Below are 25584 nucleotides of genomic sequence, written 5' to 3' on the forward strand. Positions count from 1 at the left end.
TCTCTCTCTATTTTCAGCCTCCCCACGTCCATATCCCTGCCACTGCGGCCCATTACCTCCCGTCCTAATACACCTTTACATTTAACCTCACTCTCCCTTTTTTTTCTCATCATTTCAAAATGTTATCATTCTCCTTTTTTCCATTTGTCCCTTCCCTTAAATTACCTTCTAGCACAACAGCAAGCTTCTCCCTCTCTTCTCTCCCCCCTTTCTTTCTTTTCACAGTCATTTCTTCCCTGTTTCCCACAGCACAAGTTGTATTTTATTCCACCCCTTAAGCACTTTATTACTTTATTGCTCATTGCCCATTTCAAACATAATATTTTTATTTCATTTATTTTTCCTTGGGAGCAGTAATTCACTGCAAGAGTCATTAATTCTCTCTTCTGTAACCCTAAATTAGTGCAAGCAGCATGTGAATGATCAGGGGGCGTGTACATGGAAATGTTTTGCTTGGTAGAATCACTGCAGGAGCCGCTCCGACAAACTTAAGTCGCTCTAATCTAAACTCCAGTCAGAGGATTATGAATAATTACGATTGAAAATGGTAGAGGTATTTATGTTTAACCCTCATATTTTCCTGATGTTCTCAAAAGGAGCTAATGGATACAGACACAAAATCCTCACAGTGAAAAATCTTGTTTTCCTCTGTTCGCATAAAATAAATAAGACGATTTTCTGAGAGAAGCTCAAACTGCTTCGGGGTCTTTGAAAGTGAAGATGGAAACGGAGAGAAAACTCAAATGAGCTGGTGGTCATGCACCGGAGTCTGTTTACCTAATTCAAATTAAACCAAGAAGTGTTTACTCTGAAAACTATAATTCTTAAATCAATTTTTAAACCAGATTTAGTTTTTATTTAATTTTTTTTAAATCAATTTTTAAAAATTCCTAGCTTCTTTTTAATATCGAACTCTGGGTTGACGATGAGAAATGACTGCCTGGGAAAATGTGATATTAAGCTTCAAAGTGAAGCAGTAAACGTGTTGCTCTGCTCGTTACTGACAAAAATGGCCAATATTCCGGCCGAATACTGAGAGTCAGTGAGTCGTGATGCCGGGAGTGCTGCAGCATTTTATCACATTTTGCAAAAACTAATAACTCGCTGTACCCCGTTTCTCCCTCTCCTGGATTTCACAACAAAACGCCTCTCCGCTCCCTCCTCTCTGCTCCTCCGACACAGCGCCACCCCGCCCCAAATCCCCCGCAGGTGGCCTGGCCTGGTCGCAACACAAACTAGTTAACGCGCAGAAAAAAAAACACACTGTGCTGAACACTGGAAACACAAAAACAAAAAAAGCGTGTGTGCGTGTTTGTGTGTGTTTTTATGTGTATGTGCCAGTGAGCCAGTTGCTAATGAGTCCTTCACTGGGAGTTCAACCTCTGGTCACTCATCCACTCAAGGAGAAACTGGGAATATGTGTTTGTGTGTGAATGCATGAATGCATGACACACAGAGAGGCAGAGAAATACATAGTTTTTGTGTCCATCCTGTTTGTTTTGACCGATAAGTCGTAAATGATCATTCGCTATTGAGACTCGCAGAGAACCAATCAGTGATCTACTCACAGCTTTCTTAAAAAAAAAACACAAAACCAGTTCGTACAAGAAGAAACGTGATATCAGCACGTTTCATAATCTGCAGCTGCCAGTCATGCTAATCCTCAACTTTCTGTGTCTTCAACCAACCGGACCCCAAAGTCTCCCCGACTCCCCCCGCTCCCCTTCCGTATCATTACACTCCCACGCCTTGAGTCTCTTTCCCTGGGCGATGAATAGTTAATGATCTGTGCTGTCACGCCGTATGGCTGCGTAAAAATCACAACCCATGGAGAGAGAGGGACATACACCCACACCCACACACACGCACACAAACACACACACACACACGCACACACACACACACACACCTACACACACACACACACACACACATAGACAGACTCGCTCCCCGCAGCTGGTGTTGAGAATGAGATGGCCTTGTGGGGAGTGAAGGTTCTCATGCTGTTTTTCCATTGTCCTGATATGATAACCCCGGTGCACGCCCACATGCACATGCTCTCTCCCTCAGACGCTGCAAGTTCAAAGCCACAATGATCCATGTGCGAGGAGGTGAGAGGTCATGAATAATGACAACTGAGGAGCGGGGTACTACTGTCAGCGGGGGCCGCCTCTGCGCCAGCTGTGGGTTTTATACATGTCAGGCATATTTCCCTGGCACTGCTGCCAGCTCCTGAAAGCTGGAGACACATGAAAGGGCAGGAGGAGAGAGCCAGGGGGCTGCCCGGCGGCATGAGGAGCGGTCAGGTGGCTGCCAGGTGAAGACACTGAGACAATAACAATGGGTGAGTGTAGGGAGGAGAATATTTACGAGCAAGAGCGAGGAGGTTTTGGCATGAATGATCGAATGATCTGATCAAAGTAACCATCTGTTTTAAAAAAGTTTCTCTTTTTGAGATGCTGGAAAGAAGGGTTCCCTTTCCTCTGTGCATGTTAATGACTTGAATAATAATAAACATGTTTTCAGACATGACCTACGGGTAAAATCTGAAGAATTAGCGACAGAGTTTACTCAGTGTTTGCCTTTCACACATTCACTATGCAGCGGGAGGTTCTCTACAGGACAAGTTCACGACAGCAACAACTCGCTCGCAGTGAATCCAGCGGGGGAACCCCATGCTGTGTTCAAACATCGACTTCTCCTGGATTTCTACTGACTTTTTTCTAGAATGCCAGGTGGATAAAGTCCGTAGAAACTGAGTCCAGTGCACGTCTGAAAGCAGATTTCATGTAACTCAACAAGTCTTACCTGAGCAGCTGAATTCGTGTTTCTGCACCTCTGCAACATTGAGTCCTCTGAGCTCAGGAGGGGTGGTGCACTGGGTGAATAGACCAATTGTTGGCCTCTGTCTGAGCCACTGGGCCAACCAGGCCAGATGACAGTCACAGTTGAGATTGTTGGAGTGGAGACGGCTGTTAAAAAAGCAGAAAGTATAAAATGAATGAACATGGATGCATTAACAGATCTTCACCTCCTTTGCCTCTTTGCTATCTAAAATATCTCCAACTGAAAATAGGGTAAACAGCATGTATTCTTTCCTCTCATCGCATCACATCCCTGTGGGGACACACACTAAATAATACACTTCATGGATGATTGTAAATGGCACATTCTAAAAAGAAGGAACGCTAAAGAGGACTTTTCTAAACCCAGCACTCCAAACACAGAATTCCAGGAATGCTGTGTCTGTCCAGAATAACTCTTGCTGTGGTGCGGTGGACCTCTGGAGCACATATGCTAACTTGCAAACCCATGTGCACAGACACATATGTGTGTACACACAGAGAGGCTATATAATGCAACCCTACGGGGAGCGAGGAAGCCCAAAGAGTCACCACAAGAACAGTGGAGTCACGGCCCTGGGCATTTCAGCTCGGATAATTGTTTTAATTTGTACGTAATTTCAGATTTAGTAATCACATACGAGGCACAATACACAATAGGCTGCTGGGGCTATTTGTGTCTATCTGGGCAAGTTGTTGTTGTGTGTGCTTTAGATGGGGGAGATAATGGCCCTTGGCAATGCTACAGACCCCTCTGTGGTGCTGTAATGGCCGCCTCCCAGCAATGCCTGGAATGATAGAAACCTATATACTCCCATTCCAACATGTGTGACTGCTGCATTGTCTCTTCTTTGCAATAAAGTTTTACCTTACAGTAAATCTCAAGAGGGGTAGTGAATTGTCGTAGTGGCCCAGGTGTGACTTACAAGGTTCGGAGCTTGGGCATGTGGTTGAAGCTGGAGACTGGGATGCTGCTGATGTTGTTGTTGTTCAGCGTTCTGTAAATTAGAAAAAACTGAAATTACCAAACATGTCAACACGTTGTCAGCATGGGGGGTTGGAAATGCGGTTTTCAAATTTATACTTCTAAAAGAGTTTTGATGCCTTTTCCGTTCCATCTTTATAAATCCATCCCCCCCCCCTCCCTTCCCTCTCCATCTCTCTATGTGGTGTCCCACTGGGAATAACACCTCATTCCACACAGATGGGAAGCCCTCGCACCTCCCACGCATATGTACAGTCATGCATGCAAATATACACACGCGCATGCACATACACGCACGATCACAACAGACTTGTAGTCCGAGAGATGTACAACACACACACGCACACACATACACACACACATACACATACACACACACACAAACACACACACACGGACGCACTTCTCTCGAACCCTGAGCATCAGCTGCAGAGAGAGAATCAGGTCATTTCAATCAGCCTAATAACCCTTTACCATTTTTCAACCTGCTCCCCCTTTTAACACAACCTGTCCTCCTCCCCCATAAAACCTATGCATACAGACGCTGCAACACGCCCCCCCCCCACCTCTGCCTCTTTCACCTATATGACAACCCTATCACTACATGTGCAATCCATCCATGCCATGAAAGCAGCCTTTAATGGCATTTTTTTGTGGTCTTCCCACCCCCTCAAAAGAAATCCCACCACAGACACACATGCACAGCTCCGTCTTTCCGCGTCAAAACAACAAGGCTGTCAAAGTGCCTTTGTCTCTGTGCGTCCACATTGTTTCAGGTGGAGCGTTCCAACAGAAGCCTGTGATTATGAGTTTTGACAAGGGATGATTAATTAAACGTTTTAAGAGCTGCACAGCGTGGACGTCCAGGGTGGCACGCTCACATGAATGGGATTTTTTAGCTCCAAGATGGTTGGAGCTCCCTTGTCAGATGGCCCCCGCCCAGGGCTGGATGGGGTGCAGAGGGGGGTGGTGGGGCGGGTAGGTGGGGTGTTAATGTGATGGGGGGGGAACGCGTCTGTCAAACGCGTGGAACAATGAGTTAATGGAGCTTGGCCTCCGTGATGCAGGCCCCCTCACGAGGCCCACTGGGGGTATTTTGGCATCCTAACCGAGGCCATACTAATTAAAGGCCTGTGCTATGTGTATATATTAGTTGTGGTTATTGGCAGGACAAAACAAAGTCTTCACTTATCTCGTTTCTTCATCAAACTTGAATGGAATGGTACAGGGTGGGGCTTGGTGAAATACCATCACTTCAGATACTTACAGCACTTCCAGGCCCCTCAGAGCTCTGAAGGCTCCATCCTCGATGCAGCCGATGTGGTTTTTGTCCAGCTGACTGCAGAGCACACGGAGGGAGAGAGAGAGAGAGAGAGAGAGAGAGAGGCTTTGTTACACAAGACACACACGCACAATCTTTCAGTCTCCCCGTGGAGTAGTTGTAATCATCGATACTGTGAGTGGTACACTGATGGACCATGGTAAATCGATACTGGTTTAGTCACCGCAGCTCATGTAACCCCAAGAGCAGCGCAAGGCGACTTTACCGGTTGTTTATCTGCATTGATACACAACGTAAATCTGTGAGTGCGTGTGAATGTGCATACACTCTGTAAATCACAGTTGCTACGAGACGTCTTTGGGGAGCTGCGTGTGAGAGCGAGCTAGGTAGTCTACTCCATCAGAGTGATATACAATCCACTGAACATGCATACACAAACACGAGTACAGAGGGCTGTTAACCCATACAGAAAAAACACTGTGAACATGCTGGAATTAATCAGAGCGAGTTGTGAATCAAGAGGAGCTAAGTGTCATTTGCTTTAAAGGGATAGTTCACCCAAAAATGAAAATTCACTCATTATCTACTTACCACTATGCCGATGGAGGGGTGGGTGAAGTGTTTGAAAACAATTTTGGATTTTCAGGGGTAAACACCACTGCAGCCAAATCTACTAAAACTGCACCCACCCCTCTATCAGCATAGTGGTGAGTAGATAATAAGTGAATTTTCATTTTTGGGTGAACTATCCCTTTAATTATCACTGATCTGTATCTTTAGCTTTTCATGACAGAGCCCAAAAAAGAGACATCTGTAGATATCATAATGGGCTCTGGAAACTTTTGATTTGGTAATGACCTCTAAGTAAATGTGTTCCTGCAGAAGAGGCCGAGGTACTCACAGGTTTTTGATGTCTGTGGCTCCTCTGAAGGCTTTTCTGGGGATGGACTGGATGAAGTTCTCACTCAGATCTCTGTGGAGACAATAAGCAGACATGAGTTACACATAACTTACACTTGACAACGTGAGTCAATGTGCAGGTTTGGTTGTTTGGATTTGTTTGGAATCGGTACAAACACATTCGATCAACTTCCTGCATGAAGGCCGCCTTTCAGAGTTAAAGCAGTTTTTTTCAACCAGAGCTGCTCCCACTCTGTTCAGTCACCTCCTTGTTACCACAGTCATCGGTGTAGAACAGAAAGCTGAGGGCAGTTTGTTTCCCTCTCTAATGTGCACCAAAGCCCTTAGGTGTTACAGCATGGGGAGGGCCGCTCACAATGGAGTGGTTATTTTACAGTGGCTGCGAGTTATCCAGTGTTCACTCATGCTATAATTTGTTCTCTGTGCCTTGACCACACTGCGGTGTGAGGTGACCAACTCGCTGCCTGCGCACAGACCCAACAAGCAGGCAGCAGGGCAGCGACCAGCGAGGGGTCCTCACCGATCCTGTGGGGCGGCTTCATTAGGACGCGGTTGCACAAAGAACTTTATCTTTGGGCTCTGTGTGTGTGTGTTTCTATGTGTGTGTGCATGTGTGTGTCCAGCACTTGGGAGGGTACAAATAAGGCTTTTGCAAAGTGCATATGTTTGGAAAGCAAGAGAGTGACGGAGGGGAGGGGAGGGTTAGGGGGGACGGAGAATGAGAGAAACACAAGTAGCCATAGTTCTAATTAGCGGAGTCTTTTGTCTGCCATTTAAATGGTGAGCTAACCTCACTGTGAACGGCTCTGTGGCTCCTCTACACACACACACACACACACACACACACACACACAGAGAAACTGTAAGGCGCTATTAAGGCTCCTGCCTTGAAACACACAAACATACACACGGAGGGCTCCCACAGCACAGACGGACGTAAACAAAGTGCTCATGGTCGCCCACAGAGAGGCCAAAGTTCAAACCAGCAACTGTAAAACTACACAAGAGTTTTTTTTTAAGGGTCCTGATGATTATTACTTTTTTAATATTCATGTACACCACAGCACACAATCCCACAATGCACTCAACGAGTATCCCCCACTTATAAAACTCCAGGGGGTGATGTTAAAACAATCTCCCATGACTGCCACAACACATCAAGCTCGCACAGTATACCCAATGGTCCGTCCTTGGCATGAATATTGCACATTGTTTCGGTGGGATACAAAAGATGGGAGCAGAAACCCACCACAAGCGGTTGTGTTGTGCAATCTGTCTAATGAATGGGTGGTTGTGCCTTTATGGTGCAGCAGAAATTAAAAGCGCTCTGTAGGCCGCGGCAAAATACACCACAATTAAAAATGGAATTTGTGTGTTTGCTTTTTTTGTTGCCTTATTATATTAAATCCAAGACAGCTACTTAACTTTTACCAAAATAAAATATAGCATTTTTCTTCCCACAGTTCCCAGTGTTTCGTGGGAAATGAATGCGTGTGTACAGTGAGTGGATCAAACCGACTAACTTGTTGGGTCTTGCCCCATCTTTACACTCACGCCATTAGAGGACGGCTGTTTATTTAACGTCACGTGACCATAAAATGAGCACGGTCGCAGCTTGGGAAAACAATAGTTTTATTCTCGAGTCAAATGTAACGCAATGCGAGCACGCACATCGCTGGCCTGTCCTCAAAGAGAGCATAAATACTCATTCCCTCTGCAAATCTGTAAAACATCTGCACTCGCCTTCAGAGTCCCGTAATACAGTTAGCAGGCAATTGAAGCGATTACACAATAATAATTGATCTGCTCTGCCACATTTTGCAGAATCTCATCAAGCTTCAAACCAGCTTCAGGCCTCCTCACTCACTGGCAGGAATCAGAGCAAAGAGCAGTTGAGCTGCTTCCAGCTCTTTTGTTCTCCTAGTGGCAAAACAGCCTGATAGCAGAGTTGAAAGCTGAGTCAGTCCGGCACCCGGCAATATAATGGTGCCTCTTATCAGGGCGGCTGCTCTGAGTGAGCGGAATGCTTTAGCTCTACCCGGCCCTGCACTCTACCTGATGACTAATTAGTCCTCTCACCTTCCTGCAACACACGCACAGCTGAAACACACGGCGATGCATGCCGTGGTGCAGACACACTGTTAATGACTTCTCCCCCTGGACATCTGGAGTGCGGCATGTCTCCTCTGCGCGCGTCTGGATGTGTGTGTTCGGCCCCCGGGTTACAACAAGAAAAGATAACAGATTGCCGTGCTAGCACAGTGAATGTTGGAGAGCCAGAGGCAACAGTGGCAGCAAGGAGAGAGAGACAGAGAGAAAGAGACGGAGAGACGGCTGGAGTGCAGGACGAGGCGAGAAGGCTCTGACAATACGAATACAATGCAATGTGTGTAAGTAGTAAAATCAAAGCTCTCGGGTGGAATCCACACACTAAATCCTCCGTAATCCTGTTAGCACGCTGTAACGCGATTGGCTGGAGGGATCTATATGCTCCCACTTATGGCGCTGTTTGATTGGATTAGATGCTAAAGTCCTGGGAGGTCGCTTTGTAACTGTAGCTCTGTTCTTGGGACGACGGGTGCCCAAAAAACTGCGCCATGACAACCCCAAAATGATGCTATCCACCGTGCCAGAGAGTCTGCCTTTCTCCCAATTACATCGGCTTTCTCCTTCTGCCTGATTCTTTCACTCTCCTGTCACATCTCACAGAATAATCGCAGTGGTCACGGTTTGGAGTCTGCAGTCTTCTGTGTCCTTTTGAGTATTTATCGTCGGGTTCATCTCCTACGGGAGCCAGAGCAGCATTCAATTTAGCAACGTTACATTTCTGCATTTACACATTCTCAAAACGGCAAACAGGACATTTCTGTGGGAGACCGTGCTGTACTTTGCATAGTCTGTGGTTGCCCCTCACTGGTATTTTCTAAGCCCGGGCCCGGCCGTGCTGGCTCTGAGAGGTTTGACATTTCTGATTAGTTTGGAAGCGGATTTTCAGGGAAGCGCTGATCCCCTTCGAAAAACAGACAAGAAGAGTCACCGCAAAGAGGGATACTGGCCAACCCTAAGTCATGACAGTACATTTAATGTTACAGGCCCCCCATTTCCAGAGTTTGTATTTCACATATGAGGGACATTCTCCTTGGAGCACATTCAAGGAGAATATCCGGAGTTCAGTGCATGTCTGAAAGCAACTTTCTCTGTTCTTTTCTAAAAATCTCCATCAAATCCTTCCGGCCCAATGTGGGGGTCATCAGGTTGTGAAAGAGAGCAGACAGAAGCAGGAGCACAGGTCCTGACCCCCAACTTCACTCCGCTCACAGGCCTCTAGTTCAGGGTAAAAGGATTCATGGAAACCTTCAGGGCCATGCACCCTCCACTGCCTCCACTCCGTCCGAGCACTCATTACAGTGCTGTAAAAACGACCCCGCAGCCTCCAGCCTCAGTCCAGGCCTCCAGGCTTCTCACAGAAGGCTGTGCAATGATGTCAGACCTGCAGCTTTTTTGTGTTTCCTCATGTCCTGCACACACCATGTCGACCAGTCTGTTTTCATTACAGGTGTGTGGAGCAGTGCCTGAGCGAGCGAGAGTGAGTGTGTTCAAACAAATTGGACCTGGTATGGATTTAGCCCTTAATGCACTACATACCCCGAAGAGGGCAGTTAGTTCATTAACGTAGCCTGGCTCTCTTTAGGTGACGTTGCTCACAGTTCATTCCTATTGTAGCCCTAATGATGGAGCAACACACATGTTTTCAGGTGTGTTCTCGCCGTAGGAACTGCCGCCCCTACAGCGTGCCGCATGCGATCAGGATATTAAGGGTTTATCTCACACAAGACCTCAGACAGCAGTATCTTTAAGTCAGTGTAAAGCACTCCGACAATAAACTCGGCTACTGATATGCCCGTTTACAAGAATCCCTGCAGAGTCTATATCTGGAATAATGAGCAATGTTATCAGACATAGCTCAAGGCGCCTGGTCTGGAGATTAGCCGTACGCCGAATGTAATGTCTGGTTCCTGTCTGATTCACATCATTAACCTCTGATCTCTATCACAGGGCACTGCACTAATACTGTACACAATGGGATGTTAATACCAGCAATCCCTAAAAAAAAAGACAAATCTGTGTAAAAAGATTACCATATTATATGTATGATAATCACACTTTCAATTCTTATAACTGTATTTCCTGAAAGCTAAAGACGTTTGTGGGGAGCGATTTATGGATCATAAATCAAACAATTTGATCTGATCTTTTCTAAAGGTTTGATATACGAACGCTGTCCTTTGAGGTTATATGTGGACATGTGCATTTTAATTCAATGACCTAGCTTAACACCTACTTTACTACTTTCTTTTTCCTCCTCCCTGTTTGTTTGTCCTTGCCGGTCAACTTATGCATCATGTAACTCGAGAGGGACACATTTTTTCACTGTAAGGGCAAGTTGGGTTGATTTCTTAATAACAGCTCTGGAAAATACAATTTCAAATGTTTACTTAAAGTGTTGCTGGTAACAGTCCCACAGCTTCGCAGTCACAGGTCAGCCCGACATCGAGCTAAGAAAACATTTTTATCCCTGTAGTATAATGATTAGATTTCATACTGATAAAAAACGGCCGATCCTGAAAAGAGGCGCCTGTTTGGTGCTCGTATATGTGCCAGTGGAAGAGCAATTATTTTAAGAGTGTGTGTTTGTGTGTGCGTAACTAAAACGGAGTGTTGTTTTTCCTGATTTCTCGACTCGACCGCATGATAAGAAAATGTTTATCCTCGCCAAAAATGCCATTATTTCATTCCACCGTTCAAAAGGGGGAGGAGGAGACAGAGAAAGAGAGCGGCAACGTGTCTGATTACTTACTCATTAAGAGAGTTAATGAGGTGTGTGCGGGCTGTTAAAAGAATGGCAGTGTGCTGCCACTAACTGCTAACTACCTTCTTCCTCCCTGCACGGTTAAGAACCCACAAGACACACACACACACACACACACAAACAACCACACACACAAACGGAGGACAAGAGAAGTGGCTGAAGATGGAAACGCAGCAACAAAAACGACTCAAGAGGAAACTGCAAGTAATGGGTCATGGTTATTTATGTTTAAATCCATATTTTGTCTTCATCTGCGGCAAATGCATGATTTCTCCACTTAAAACTCTATTATTCACTGCATTGACTGAGCTTTGAAAAGTTACAGGTTACTTATTAGCACAGATTTGATGTTGAAGTGTCATTTTATTTGTCAGCACTCTCCTGGAAGCTGTTATGAATTATTGAAAAAACTTGACCTGACTTAAACTCATCCTAAATCCCTTTAGACCTGCGTTGAACTGAAAAAAAGATCTGCTCTCTCTGTCAGTGATGAGACTCCAGCAAGCAGGAGCAGGAGCAGGGAGGGGAAGTAGGAAGTTAAAGTGAGGTAGGTGTAACCATGTCCCTGTTGGACCTGTCACCATGGAGGCAGGAGGTAGCTGTTATCCACGGTTTAAGACCATTTCTGAGCTTCAAAGAACACATGACATCCCCCCGCGCCAGAAGTGGAAAAAAAAATCGGAATATGTTAACATACTGCGTTTATGTGAAGACACATCTTTGGCTGAGTTACAGAGAACAAGACGAAAAGGAGAAGAAAACTGCAGTGTCAGACGGATGAGAAAAGAGGGAAGGTGTTAAAAGCGCAGGATAACAAAAACAGGTGAGAAGGAGTATATGGATCGAGGCTGCAGGGCCTTTGGGTGCTTGCCAAAACACAGGCATGCGTGTGTGCGTGTGTGTGTGTGCATGTGTGGCCCAGGGAGTGTGTTTCTGTGTGTGGTCAACAGTAACTGCGCCTTCCTTCTCACCCACATGCCACCCTTTCTCATCCTTCTTTCTCCACACCTTGAATTCTCGCTCGAATGAATGATAAACAAGCCTCCAGGGCAAGGGCCTCGCTTAACTTTCTCCCCGGCTTCAATACCTCCGTGCAGCAGTCAGTGCAATCTGGACCAGGAGGAGCGAGACACCACCACCATCACCGTGATTACCATTATCATCCGGAGGTCAAAGCACGGCCTTAAAAATAAAAAATCTTTCATTCGTGTTCGCGCAAATTACCATGCACAGACGCACACACGCGAGAACGCACAGTGTGTAAAGTGTTTCTCGAGTCCCTTTGTGGTGGAGATGAGAGGAGGAGGAGATGGAGGAGGAGGAGGAGGAGGAGAGCTGGATGGAGCTCGGTGGGAGGAGGACTTGATAAGTGGGGAAGGAGAAACTGCTGCTTTTATAAAGGGAGGAATAAACAGGCATGGTTTAGGAAAACTCTCGCACAAAAAAAAACCCGGAGAGGCTCTCATCCGTCGTAAGTCTCTCAACGAGGCCTAAATATAGACTTTACAAAGAATCCTAATGAAAAACAAACACTGCGCTAATACCAAACGCAGCATAATTCAACAGCGTCTGTTTCCCTTTGTAGATTCTTTTTTTTTCCCCTTTCGAAAGCTAATGTCAACAGCAGACCACCGAAAACCAGTACAAACAGCCGGGGAAAACGCTTGAGTAGAGCCGCATGTCACATCACTGCAGTCTCTCTTTCCCCCCGCGGTATCGTTTTCTCTATTTATTTATGTGGACTTCAGGAAATAAGTCATCAGGCAGCATTATCTCATTTCCAACAGACCCCGCGGACCATTACAGCGGAGCGCCCATTTATGTGTTTAACCCTCTAATGTCGCACGCCTCTGTACACGCTGACAGAGGAGAACGGAGGCCATGCGGGTGCATCTGGAGAGGGTCTGTGATTTATTCCCATGTTGAAAAACACTGCCAGCGCAACACCCTCTGTCTGTGCCTTTCCGCCCCGCTCTCATAACACACACACACACACACACACACACACACACACATCCCCAAACTGTCTCCTGTCGATGGGACCTAAAGGGGATTTCATGGATGGGCTCCACTCTAATCATCTACAGCTCAACGACCAATGAGAAACACACAGTGCTCCCAGACTGGAACGCTCGACAACCACCGAGAGAAAACACAATGTCAGGGGAACTTATCAAATCCACATGAGGGCTGACAGACGCAGACGCACACACACACACACAGCGAGAGAATCAAGACGGAGCTAGTTTAACTGTTGCCCACATCTCTTCTTTCACCATAAATGATTCATGATGTCTGTGTGTATTCGTCGGTCTTGAAAATCCCATATGAGCGCATACATTTGGCCGTGCGCTCCGCTGCCACCCGTGAAGTAAATGAAAGAGTTAACGTGGCACAGAAAGAAGGAGGGGAGGAAAAATCCATCCCGGCTCTCGATTCACCCCTCATTTCCCCCCCTGCCATTATGTGTACTTGTGCTTTCTGAGTATGTCTAGGCCTTGCATTGGGCAGCCAGGCTGAGTGATGGAGCGGGGGGCCGAGCGGCATCGATCATGACAGACGCTTACAGGCGCTATCAACGGACGGCGGGGTGCACGATAGCGCCGCTCCGCACGGTGACACCGCCAGGCCCCGTCCATCCATCATGCTGATACCTGCTGGACAATGGGGGAAAAGTGTGGGGAGACAAGGGAGAGGAAGGAAAGGAGGGAGGGCGAGGGAAAACACACCTCTCAACGCGTCCATTACCTATCCCCACATTAGCCGGCAGGCTTCGGAAATAATGATCTCCATCTCTGAGATCGGCCTGGAAATCGTTTTGCAGATTTTGCAGTCATGTTTTACACTGAGCCGGGACAGTAGTCAAAAGGATGGAGGCATTTAGGAAGACGACAAAGCCAATCTGGGTGGCTCACACACACAAACACATTGTGTGGTCCTGCTAAACTACTTATAGATGCCTCTCTGTGAACAGCTGTCTACCTAGAAAGTGGTAAACTGATCCTGGGGGATCGGATGGCAGCTCTTCCTGGAAGCGCTGGTCTGAGGTCAGTGTTACTGAGCCGCTGTGATGACAGACCCACCACACCTAACCACAGGCAGCTGATACCAGATCAGAGGCCTGTCAGGAAGATGCACACAGTCAGGAGCTATTTACATCAACACGCAAACCCAGCACACTTCAGGAAACTTAATGGAGTCCATGCGCTTCGACGCGATGCAGAGCGAGGGCTCTGCTCCGTGGGAAGAAGTGGGAGCGTAGAGAAAGAGAGATTTGATGAATGGTGACCAAACTGAACCCCTGCATGGATCAGCTTGTTTCCTCTGCCTCCCTCTTCCCAGGGGACTGGTACACATCCTCCTCTATTGTCAGGACTCACTGTAGTCGAGAGTGAAACCTCCCAGTCATTACGATAGCCGCCATCACACATGGAAAGTATCAGCGCGAGAGGGGAGGAGAGGAGAGGAGAGGAGAGGAGAGGGGAGGAGAGGAGAGGAGAGGAAGGGGGGAGGAGAGATGAGGAGAGGTGAGGAGAGGAGAGGAGAGGAGAGGACTGAGCCGGAGGGAAGGTGAGCAGGGTAGCTGTGTCCATATTGTGCCTGCTCTCTGTCCAAATCCCTTGGAAATCTAAACTTAAAAACTGCCCAGAGGTACTAGCTTTAATATACACGTTCAAGGACATGTGGTCAAAACTCATTATAGAAGGGGGGGAAATTTCCCCTTTAACTCCTCTTCTTATTGGATATACAATAATTTATCTAAATTGATAACCAATTGCTTGTTTATTTCCTCTTTATATGTTTAGATAAACACTTTGTTGTTCTTAATATATGTAGTAAATATATAGTATATATATGCAGCTTATTGCAGTGGGGAAAGTAAGGCCACTTTGCACTGAGTGGGAGATGCAGTCGTCCCACAGGACAGGAGAGAGAGGTGAATTGATGGAACAATAAAGGCTGCAGGCTCTTCTCCGTGCTACCTTCACCGCCTCCCACCTCCCCATGATGTATGAGGCAGGTGCATTGTGGCTGACGTCAAGTCTACAACTCACCCAGGGCATGCATCACCTTATCTTTAACAGGACACGCTCACATGCAAACAAGTGATCCCTCCGAGGAAACATGCATACAGTGCTTTCACTCCCACACACACACACATACACAAACACGCAGGCACGATTTATCTCAACGCGGATGACAGCAATGTAATCAGCAGCAGGTCAGGCCTCTCATCTTCCCGTATCTCTGCAAACTACACAGTGCAGGTGACTGGTGGTTAGCTACGACAAGAGCAGCTCCGTCACAAACACAAGGTAGGATTTGTGACATGTGCGTCACGGGATACGACAGCCTTGCCACGAGCTCCCAAATTTCACCTGTTGAGAGCACTGTTACATTCCCCTCATCCTACAGCAGAAGAATGATAGGACAATTTGCCTTGAGAGGATTGTCGATCAAACTCCAATAAAAACAAATTGCTGTTCAAAATGCAATTTTCTCTTACTACTTTCTTTATTGATTAATATGCCCTATATTTTATCAATCAACTTATCAATAATTTGTCATATTTCTACTGAGGACTTAAATGCTGAGAATTTGGGGCATTCTTGTGATAACTTTGTTTGCTGATTGACAAAATTGGAAGTCAGAAAACATTTTATAATGGAAATAAATTGAAAATGCAAATATAAAGATCATGACTGAAGCCCATAGTTAAATTGTCTGGAACTTGAATTAAAGCTATGATGTGTGGCTACTGCAACTACATGTGTATGAGGAGCTGGAGGACTGAGTCAGAGAACAAGGCTACAGATGATCAAAACAAATAAAGTGGATACATGCTGCAGAAAACAATAGTTTGAGAATGAAAGAGTTGTTCTTAGACTTATTAGTCATCCTCCGTGAAAAGGAGAACTCAGCATCTCCATCTGTTCATCGCAGGCTCCCTGTTACGTAAGTAAAGAGGTAAAGGTTAACCACTGGTCAGCTGGCAGCATGTATGTGTGTGTGTGTGTTTGTGAATAGTTTCCTTCTCGTGACAGGTGTGTGTACATGTCAGGGGTCAGTAAAGGCATTCGTGAAGCTATGAATAAATAACTCCAGGGTCTCTGAGACTATGGAAATCTTCATGAATATTACATGAGGCTGTCAGGAAGGAAAACGGCTCTGCTCTCACTCCGGTGTCAGTGCGCACAGACCAACAGAGCACACACACACACAAACACAAACTTTAAATTAATTTGCTTTTTTTAAACTTTCGGTTTTGAAGTGTTGAACCCTACATTGTGAAATAGAGAAATTGGTTTAAACATTTCACCTTTTTTAAATTTCCATTGTTGTGAGCATATTGTTTTATCTTTTTCATAATCAATCTAGTTGCAACAACTTACATCTTCTCCTTTCTGATCACTTGTGCATTAGTGATAGTTTTCTTAGATGCATGAATTCAACTTTTTGCTCACGCCATTCGACCCTGACGTTTTTTGTGGAGTCATTTGACCTTCGCGGCTGCAGTTTCAGGGAGAACAAAAGTAAAATGCAATGAATGTAAATCAGAGCCTCTGGGCTTTCATTTTCAGCCTGGCTTTCTATCAGTGCTCCTCATAAAGAAAGTCATTCCACAAGAGCTAAAAGCCCTATACCGCTCAGATTCATTTTCTCGCAGGCTGCAACTGTGTGTGTGTGTGTGTTTGTATGTGTGTGTGTATACTCCTAATGATGGGATGGGTCCTCGGCCAAAACCAGAGGTGCGAGGCCAGAAAATGCAGAGGTGCTGGTTGCTAGGAGACGAAAGGTACCCAGCTGGAATTATGACTAAGCCTTGAGGGTAGCGTATCTGTGTGTTCCTGTGTGTGTGTGTCCGTGTGTGTGTGTGTGTGTAGCAGGACTGAGCCTGGCAGAGGAAGGAAAAGGACAATGGAGTTGTTCCCAGCTGTGCTGCAGTGGGTGGGAGACGTCCTGAGAAAAAGAGCTTAACAATGGACATCAGTGACTGCTCTGGATGTTTGCTCTGCCCTCGACAATGCTCTGGAACACCCTCATCCTCCCACACTGACAGCCCACACACAATATAGGCAGGCGAGTGAAGAGTGAAGCAAAGTGTACAACCGCAGACAAAGACCAACAATTTCTGCTAATGGTTATGAACGATCTGCCACTGTGACCAACGAGACGCTTACAATTATTTCTCATGGCAGACCTCAAAGTGAACAGTTTTCATTGGAACTATTTCTTTGGTAAAAGTCGCTCCAATGAAAATTGTTCACGCTGAGGCCTGTGGAGGATCCAGTGTAACCATGACACTGTTTCTGGAAAAACACATCGCTCGTATGTCATTCTCTCAGTACTTAGCCTTGAACAAATTCAATTTATTTCTGCTCTTTTCAAACCAAACGAGTGGAACCAAAAAAACTTACAAGGTCTGATGCCATAAATGATGGTTTGAAATTACTTTAATGTTTTGATACAAGAGTTAGGCTACGGCCGTTTAACTATGTGTACTATGAATCAGCTTTAATCCCATAATCCTATTTCATCTCCATACGAATGTGCATTTAATGTGACCTCTCACGTACACTGGGCATGAACATGCAATTAAACAGGAAGCATTGTATTGCTGGTTGCAGAGAGAGCTAGGCTACAAATAAAAATGCACGAACAATAGCTTGTCTTCTACACATGTAAACAGTTGTGTCATTGTAAAAGGCAGATTGTGCACAGCAGCTGTTAGCAAAGACAACAGGGTCAACAACACAATTGATTCTCCATGTTGTGTTCTACATTAGACGCTGGGGCTATAGGCAATGAATTTTTCTTGAATCATCAAAGTCTGCATTGCTCAGGAAAAAGAGCCAAATCAGCAAGACGTTGTGTCTACATCATCGGTTCCAAGCATCTTAGTTTCTGCCCGTCGAGACTAAAATTTTGACGTGCAAAAAACAAAGTAGTGTGGATGTAGCCTGAGGTTCCTCCTTCCCCTTCAGTTCATTTGATATGTGATATGACCCACTCACATTCCTTTAATTCTTTTTGTTTGTCAGATATGGGCTTGATGTGTATTCATTAATGAGTGACCAGCCTGGAGGAGCAGATGTGAGCCGCAGTGCTCAGGAGGTAAAGATGAGGCCTGAGAGGACTGAACGTTCAGGGTTAATGAACCTTTACAGAGGTGCAGCTGTAGGCATGGGTTATTAACATGGGGGCCAAACACACACACATCCACACATCCACACACACACACACACACACATACACACACACACACACCCACAGACACACAGACACACAGACAGAGTGTGCTAAAGCATCCCTTTGTCTACCTTCAACTACACTTCATCAATAAAAATAACTGAAGTGTATTTCAACACTAGCGTTGTAACTCTTCTTGGCAGTGTCTGAAGATAAATATATCCCTGCATGAAGGAAGCAGTCTTTCCCTTTTCTAACACACGGAGTCAAACACAATGGAGGTGAAGCATATCTGTCATCATCCACCAGCATTAACGTAAAGACTGATTTCTCCCCGGGGCTGCGAGGCGTCTGTTTGGAGTAATGAGTGCATACCAGTACAGTTAGCATACTGTCGCTAGCCAGATGAGGACAATACCTTTAGATGAATTAATGAAACGATGACAGCTATGAGGGATAAGTAGGAAAACAGTGACTTTTTGTTCCACATGTGTGAAAACAATATTGAGGCCATTTGTACAAACATGCCAGTGTGCTTGCTTGTGTAATTGCGTCTCTGACAGAGTGTGTCTCTGTGTGTTCCTCAGAGCATTTTCTTGATTGTTTTATTGTTATAAGCTCTGCATGGATGCTGATGCATATCCATGGGCAGAGAGCATGCATATTTGTGGTTGAGTGTGTGTGTGTGTGTGTGGGTATGTGTGTATGTGCATGTATGTTTGAGACTGGTAGCACCAGAGGAGGCTGCGTCCCACAAAGCCCGCCTGGCACCCACTAGAGGGACCACTGGCAGAGCAGAGGGCATGAAATTAAAACTCACGACCTAGGACAGAGGGTCGTGAGGCGGAGAAAAAGTCAGGGGGAGGTTGAGAAGGAGGAGGAGAGAGGGTTGGCGGACGAGAAACAAAGGATAATAAAGATGCAGAGGGGAGGACAGGACGCAATGGGCGATATACCATCACCCAAGTCAAATAGGAAACAGAAGAAATGTGCAGATTTGGGTTTCAGAGTGAAAATGTGTTCTGCATTAATGATGCCTGCGGAGATTCCTCTCTATACCATATCTGCATCAGGGGGAAAATATGATCTAACAGAAAGAAAATCGGAAAATCCGTCAACTGTCCAAAGAAAAAAAAAAAACACAAGAAGGAGCTGTTTGGAGAAAAAGTGCTGCTGACCCTCAGAACTTCAAACCATACATCATCATATGTGCTGACCGGCTTTGTTGCCAGACATACATTTGGTTTGTGTTTCTTGTGATAGCAATAGATCACGCCACTGGTCTAGACCTAATCAACGACAAGGCAGCTCTGGCACGCATGCCCTCACACACACACACACGCTGTAGGCCTATATACCATATTCAACTCTGACCTCCTGAAAGAACAGGAGGCCCCGAGAGGCTATGATGGATATGCCAGACACAAGCAGTGTGTGTGTTAGTGTGTGTAAGTACACACAGTGTGCTTACCTGACAGTGCTACATCCTGTAGCTGAACTTGCCATTTATTTTCTTTGGTGTATTTTATTGCTTTAGTGCAAATCTCCCCCCCCCCCCCCCCCCCAGCTACCCTGCACACTGGCACAGAGAAGATGTTTACTGAGAAAATAATACACACATACACACTCAACTGGGCAGGCACACACACGCACGCACATGCGGCTGGGAACAGTCTAGCGGATGTCCTCTCTCCGAGGTTCCTATCTCACCCTAGCCATGACCTTTCACCCCGGCACTGTGAGTCAGGCTGGGAGGGCCCAGAGCGTGACCAATCCATTAGACTCCTCTGACAAGGATGAGGATGACATCTGAACCCCCCGAGGCAGGGGAGGCAGGAAGACGATGAACAGAAGGAGGGCTACTAAAATGAGTGGGAGTAGACGGGCTGCTGTCCCAAACACTTTCACAATACGTTACTGAGAAAAGGCCTTTATGCTCTGGTATGTAAATTGAAATCTTTGAAGCAAATAGTTGCTGTTGATCTTTGCCCTGTGCTTGTGGTTGTACTTCTGGAATGAGGCATCCTTGGTTTGTTTCTTTTTTAGCCGACTGCAGGTTGCAGTGATTTTATGAACAAAACTATGTAAGAGAGTAAGTTAAGCCAAATAAAGAAGCAGAACAGCGACAGTAGAAAACAACTCTGATTCTTCGTTATTGTTTGAAGAACTAAAGTTGATTTAAAAGAACTTGTTTTAGTGCCGGTAAGAAATCGGGAAGTGATCGCCGAGCAATTTCCAACTCATCCTGCACCTCTACACGTAAACAAGAAGATGCATTCAGCCACAACAGCGTGTGATGCCTTCGCTTGGAGCTGAAAAGAGAGACCTCTGGGAGGATATAAAGGAAGGAACAGGAGCGGCCCTGTGAGGGCGAGAGATGGAGGGAAGGAGGAGGATGGGACTCAAACGATGAGCGAGTGAGAGTGACAACCCCGTCTGGAATGCCTTTGTCTGCGTCGGCTAATATTTGCTCTTGGATTTTGCTTTTTCCCCTTCTCTTATTTGCTGTTGACAGAGAGGAATGAAAAGGCAGATAGCCAGCGGGTTACCTAGGAGCAAGACTTTTGTGCATGTGTGTTTGCATGAGTGAGAGTGTGTGCGTAGCCAGCAGGTTCCCAGGCAGCAGGTGGTGAGCTCAAGCCGAGAGTATGGACGGAGTTCAGGAATCTTGTTTGCTGCTCAGAAGTTGCTGCTACTCTGCAATTAACCCTGTTTAGAACCACAAACACATGCACCACAACATGTGTGTGAGAGAAAGGACGGAGACGTGCAATGATGCCAAGACCCCCTCCCCTCACTCCCCTCCCCTCCTGAGGAGTCCGGGGTTGCGGCAGCCTGGGTGTCTGCCTGAAGGCCAGGCTCACAGCGGGTCAGTCGTGGCGGCGGCACTTTGATGTCTTTGTGGCGAGGCTCCGTGCCTCATGTCCACGCTCATTAACTTCCTCAATGACAGATCAATGTGAGCCCGCAGAAGGCTTTGCTTCCTCAAAATTACAGCCCATTAACCGTCCCCAGGTCTGAGTCCGAACTGGCCTTGGCGAAGCTCGGGAAAAACAAGCAGACAATGCAGCGAGAGACGGGGAGATTGTTCCCTCACGATTGCATCCATTAAACGAGAGCAGCCCCCTCACACGTGCAAAGAGGATATTGCCCACTTAACTCTGGCATCTCGACTTCCTGCGGCTTAGCGCTCGCAGACTGCAGCCACATCTCTTTGCATCCTGTAGTTCTCTGTCTAATGATTAGGAGATTATGGCCCCTCTGTCTTTTTTGCACCCTAACGTCAGTCACGCGGAATTAGCCAACCAGAGAGCTGAAACCATGAGAGCAGTTCCGACTTGTCTCTGTCGGCACCACCCGCATTGTCAAGATCGAGCACTTAGCACCTTGAAAAGCACCTCTCGACTGTTCCGTGTCTTTGTTTTTTCTCATGCTCCATCTCATTTTGTTGATTCATACTGCTCGTCCTTGTGTTTTCACGGCCCGCTAGTTTGAGTAAAGAGGAGTGAAAGAGAATCTCTATTCGAATCTGTCTGGGAGATAAGGATAGTGCCCTTAACAGAGTCTTACCTCTGATTTGTCACTTCCTCTGTCTGTCATTGGGTGACAGCATTTGCCAATAAAGTTTGGATAACATGAGCGTAGAAAGTTAGGATCTTCGACATGAAAAACTTTTTTTAAGAACTTAAACAAGGCTAAAATGGACCAAGGATTACATATTTGAAGGTTCTTGCTGTGGATACATGTCTTTTTAGGCATCTAAAAAAATCTGGGTGGTGATTGAAGAAATTATTAATATTTTGAGTAACTAATTAGTCAAGAGTTTTCTCAGTGTAATAAATAAATGATCTGAAGGTATCTGAGGATTTTGACACAAAAGTGACTCTGCAGTAAATGAGAAGCTTTGAATTACTTCACATCTTGTGCTGCTCAGGGAAATCCCATATGTAACATTGCAATGCCCCCCATATACACACACACACACACACATACACACACACACACACACACACACACACACACACAGCCACATAAATATACCTCCAGTAACTCAAGTGTTTATGTACACAAGAGATGCATAGTTCTCACATGGCACTGAATCATTGACACATGAATGTACAAAAGCGTGCACACACACACACACACACACACACACACATACACACACACACACACATACACACACTCAGATCATCTGTACTCTAAATATTTAAAAAGACTATTCCTCCGTCTGTAATTAAAACCATTGCAGCATTCCAACGCTGTTTCCCGGACCATCACCCCATCAACCCATTTCTCTCTCTCTCTCTTTTAGTCTCGTCTTCCTTCCTCCATTTTGACCTTTGCTTCAGTTGCCTAGAAATGGGATGTTTGAAAATCTTCCAAAAACAATGAGACTGTGGGAATACTCTGTGCAACAACTGCCCTCTCCATGACACCCATGAATCCTTCTCTCCTTCTCTTTTTCTCTCTCTCTCTCATGAGCAGCCCATCACCACCCACCGCCACATCGCCTCTTCACTCGCAGCTCATCTAGAAAAGGCATCGGTTCATTTTATCGTCGGGAGACAAAGTAAAAAGGTCAGGTTTTGTCTGGAAGGTATGGGCAGCTGTCTCTCCCGAGGAAAAGGTTGTTGCCCTTCCACGGAGAAGTAATGATATGTTAGGACAACCCGCAGAGCAAATACAGGAACTGTGAGTCAGCACCGCACACTGTTTGGTTACAAAACTCAGGGGCATCTATCGTGCCCGGGCCTGTGGGGATACTGGGGGTAAATCCTCTCCCTGGCCCACTGCTTCCTCCCATTAGAATCTGCCCAAATCCTGCCTTTATCACCGTGTTTGCTCTGCTGAGCTCTCTAATGCTCTCCAGCTTCTCTCACAAGGTAGGTGTTTATATGTGAGTGTGTGTGTGTGTTTGCTTTGGCCTGCGCCGTAATGCTTCCCATCCCATCACCATCAACATGGATGGAATGCAGAGTATAATGCGACAGAGTCCTGAGAGTGGGAACACACACTTGGAGGCTCACAGGACAGACATTCCTGGAAAGGAGAGCGACAGTATATTTGTCAGTATCTAGTCTAGTATCCATAGATGTGGAGCGTGCGTGTGGGTGTGTGTATACGTGTGTGTGTGTGTGTGTGTGTGTGGAGTTGTAAACAGGCGCTTCTCATGAAGTGGAGATGGTCTACGGAGAGCTGCTCTCATTTCAAACATCATTTATTTATCAGCCCCCTGTGTGAGACACACACACAGTCACACAGAGTGACTGAAATTCTGCAGTTTATTCCATCACGCACCAGCGATCAACCTCATTCCCTCAACCTTCTCTCCCCCCCCCCCCCCCCTTCTTCCTTCCTTGAAATCGATGGACTGTTTTGTCACCCAATGTTGTGTTTCGTGCAATATTCATCTGAAGGAAGAAAAGGAAAAAAAAGCCCCTCTCACACTCAATGAATTTTCATAAACTCTATTCTGTGCCGATTGGTAAATGAAGCACCACGGGCTTGACACACACATGCACGTACCGGTGCAGGCACACACACATGCACTAACAACCCCATTATCCCAGCTTCAGGCGAGGGCTTTGTTTTGTACCACCGAAATCTGACAGTGATTTATGGAGAAAGGGAGTCACACTACACCCTGATACACACAGCAACACAAAGCAAGGTTACTCGCCCAAACACGGGCACAAAGAAAGGTTACTGCTTCACCCACAAAGCCACACTGACGGCGGTGCACACTGTGGTCCGGGGTCAACGCCACATCAATGCAGCCCAAACGGATGGATTCAGCCGACCCACTCAAATGAATGCGTTGGCCACTTTCAATAACTTGTTTTGATGAATTCCATGAATCCCTCTTCTTCCTCACTCGATGATTCCCTCAAAGACTCCTCCGGAAACTGTGTGAGGCACGGACAAAAAAAAAGCAAAACCGACTCCCCCGATGTCCCACTGAGCCCATGTGTGTGTATATGCCATCTACTTGAGTCATTTTCTGCTGCATTACCACTGCGGTTCTGACTGTATGGTGAACCCTGCGAGGCCAGACACACCCTTCCAGCGCAGGTATGCCCTCCACACTGCCAGGCTCTATCCTTCTGTGTGGGCATGTTAGAGCCTCTTTACATGTGCTATCAGTAACAGCTCAGGTGAGGACACCACATTCCTCCTGATACATTATGAGCGTTGCATACACAACGCAGCGATTTAGCTGGTAAGCGGCAACAATCTCAGCTCTACGTGCTTGGCGTTGGAAAACAGACACACAAACACACACGCGCACACACTACAGATGAGTGGCAGAAGAAGGATGAAAAGGGGGGCCTGTGTCGTGTTTAGAAGTTGTATAAAAGAAACAAAACACGGATGACTCACAGACACACAACACTGACAGTGAGTCATCCTTTAATGAAGCTTAATTTGGGGGGTAAATAACACTCGTTGCTGGTTTTGCTCGAAGGGCTCAGGGATGCACCACAGAGTCGAATGGTATCAGCGAACAGACCTCACAGTCACACAAACTGTGAGCAGACTGTACTGCAGAAAAACAAAAAAAGAGAGAGAGGTAGAGGCGGGGGAGAGAAATAAACACGGGGATGGAGAGAGGAAAAGAGGAGAGAATGGGTCACATTTGAATAAAAGTTCTGCCTCTTAAAATGTTCCTCTCCGATTTGCTCATTTCACAACTCGAACGCTCTTGATGAGTACTTCAGCTTCGGGCAACAGTATTATATGTGAGTGTGTGTTTGCGTGTAGGTGCGTGCTTGCGTGCGTGCGTGTGCATGTGTATCATAGGTTCGTGAAAGCCACTCCAGGGCCCTCCAAGGCCGGCCAGCCACGGCCAGCTTGACGATTGAGGATCGGAATTCAGCAGGGCGGTTAACAAAGACGCTCTCCCCTGGTGTGTGTTTTACAGAATGCGAGAGAGAGAGAGAGAGAAGCACAGAGAGAAGGAGAGAGAAAGAGAGAGAGAGAGAGAGAGAGAGAGAGAGAGAGAGAGAGAGAGAGAGAGAGAGAGATGCTGAGAGATGAAGAGAGATGAAAGCCAGAGCAGGTGTGGGCGCCTGAAACTGTATTGACAACTCAGACACACTGGTCCATTCAGCGCTGTGTAATTGCTTGTTTCTTTAATTTCCTCTTTAGAGCAATAAGGCAGCGCTTGTGTTTCACATTAATTATGTTTTCTGGGATCCCCTCTCCGCACCTCCCCCTCGCTGTTGACTGACAGCTCGGCTGCCTCCTGGCCCAGCCGGGCTTTGAGCAGGGGAGTGGGTGACTGAATAGGCTAATAAATGGTGAAGGAGGGGTTGGTCACACCCCACCCCATTGTACCGGTGCTGTCACGCCTGACCCTTAACCAAACACACACACGCAGACACGCACCCACACACACACACACACAAACTTTGATGGCTAACCATGCGTGCACGCATCCTTGTACGTGGTCACACACACACACACACCTTCACGTCACCTCTGTCAG

At 46.3% G+C, this 25584-nt stretch overlaps 1 protein-coding gene across 2 annotated transcripts in view; it reads right to left on the minus strand.

Annotated features, from left to right (window-relative positions):
• Positions 1-25584, minus strand: part of slit1a (slit homolog 1a (Drosophila)) — an 87837-nt gene that overhangs the window by 32732 nt on the left and 29521 nt on the right. For both annotated transcript variants that reach the window (XM_062401275.1, XM_062401274.1), the window contains exons 5-8: positions 6012-6083; positions 5096-5167; positions 3770-3841; positions 2809-2972 (exon numbers count right to left, since the gene is read on the minus strand). In XM_062401275.1, the coding sequence (XP_062257259.1) occupies positions 2809-2972; positions 3770-3841; positions 5096-5167; positions 6012-6083 (380 nt within the window). The remainder of the gene's footprint in view (positions 1-2808; positions 2973-3769; positions 3842-5095; positions 5168-6011; positions 6084-25584) is intronic.

This window comes from Platichthys flesus, chromosome 12, assembly GCF_949316205.1.
Source record: "Platichthys flesus chromosome 12, fPlaFle2.1, whole genome shotgun sequence".
Taxonomy (NCBI): Eukaryota; Metazoa; Chordata; class Actinopteri; order Pleuronectiformes; family Pleuronectidae; genus Platichthys; species Platichthys flesus.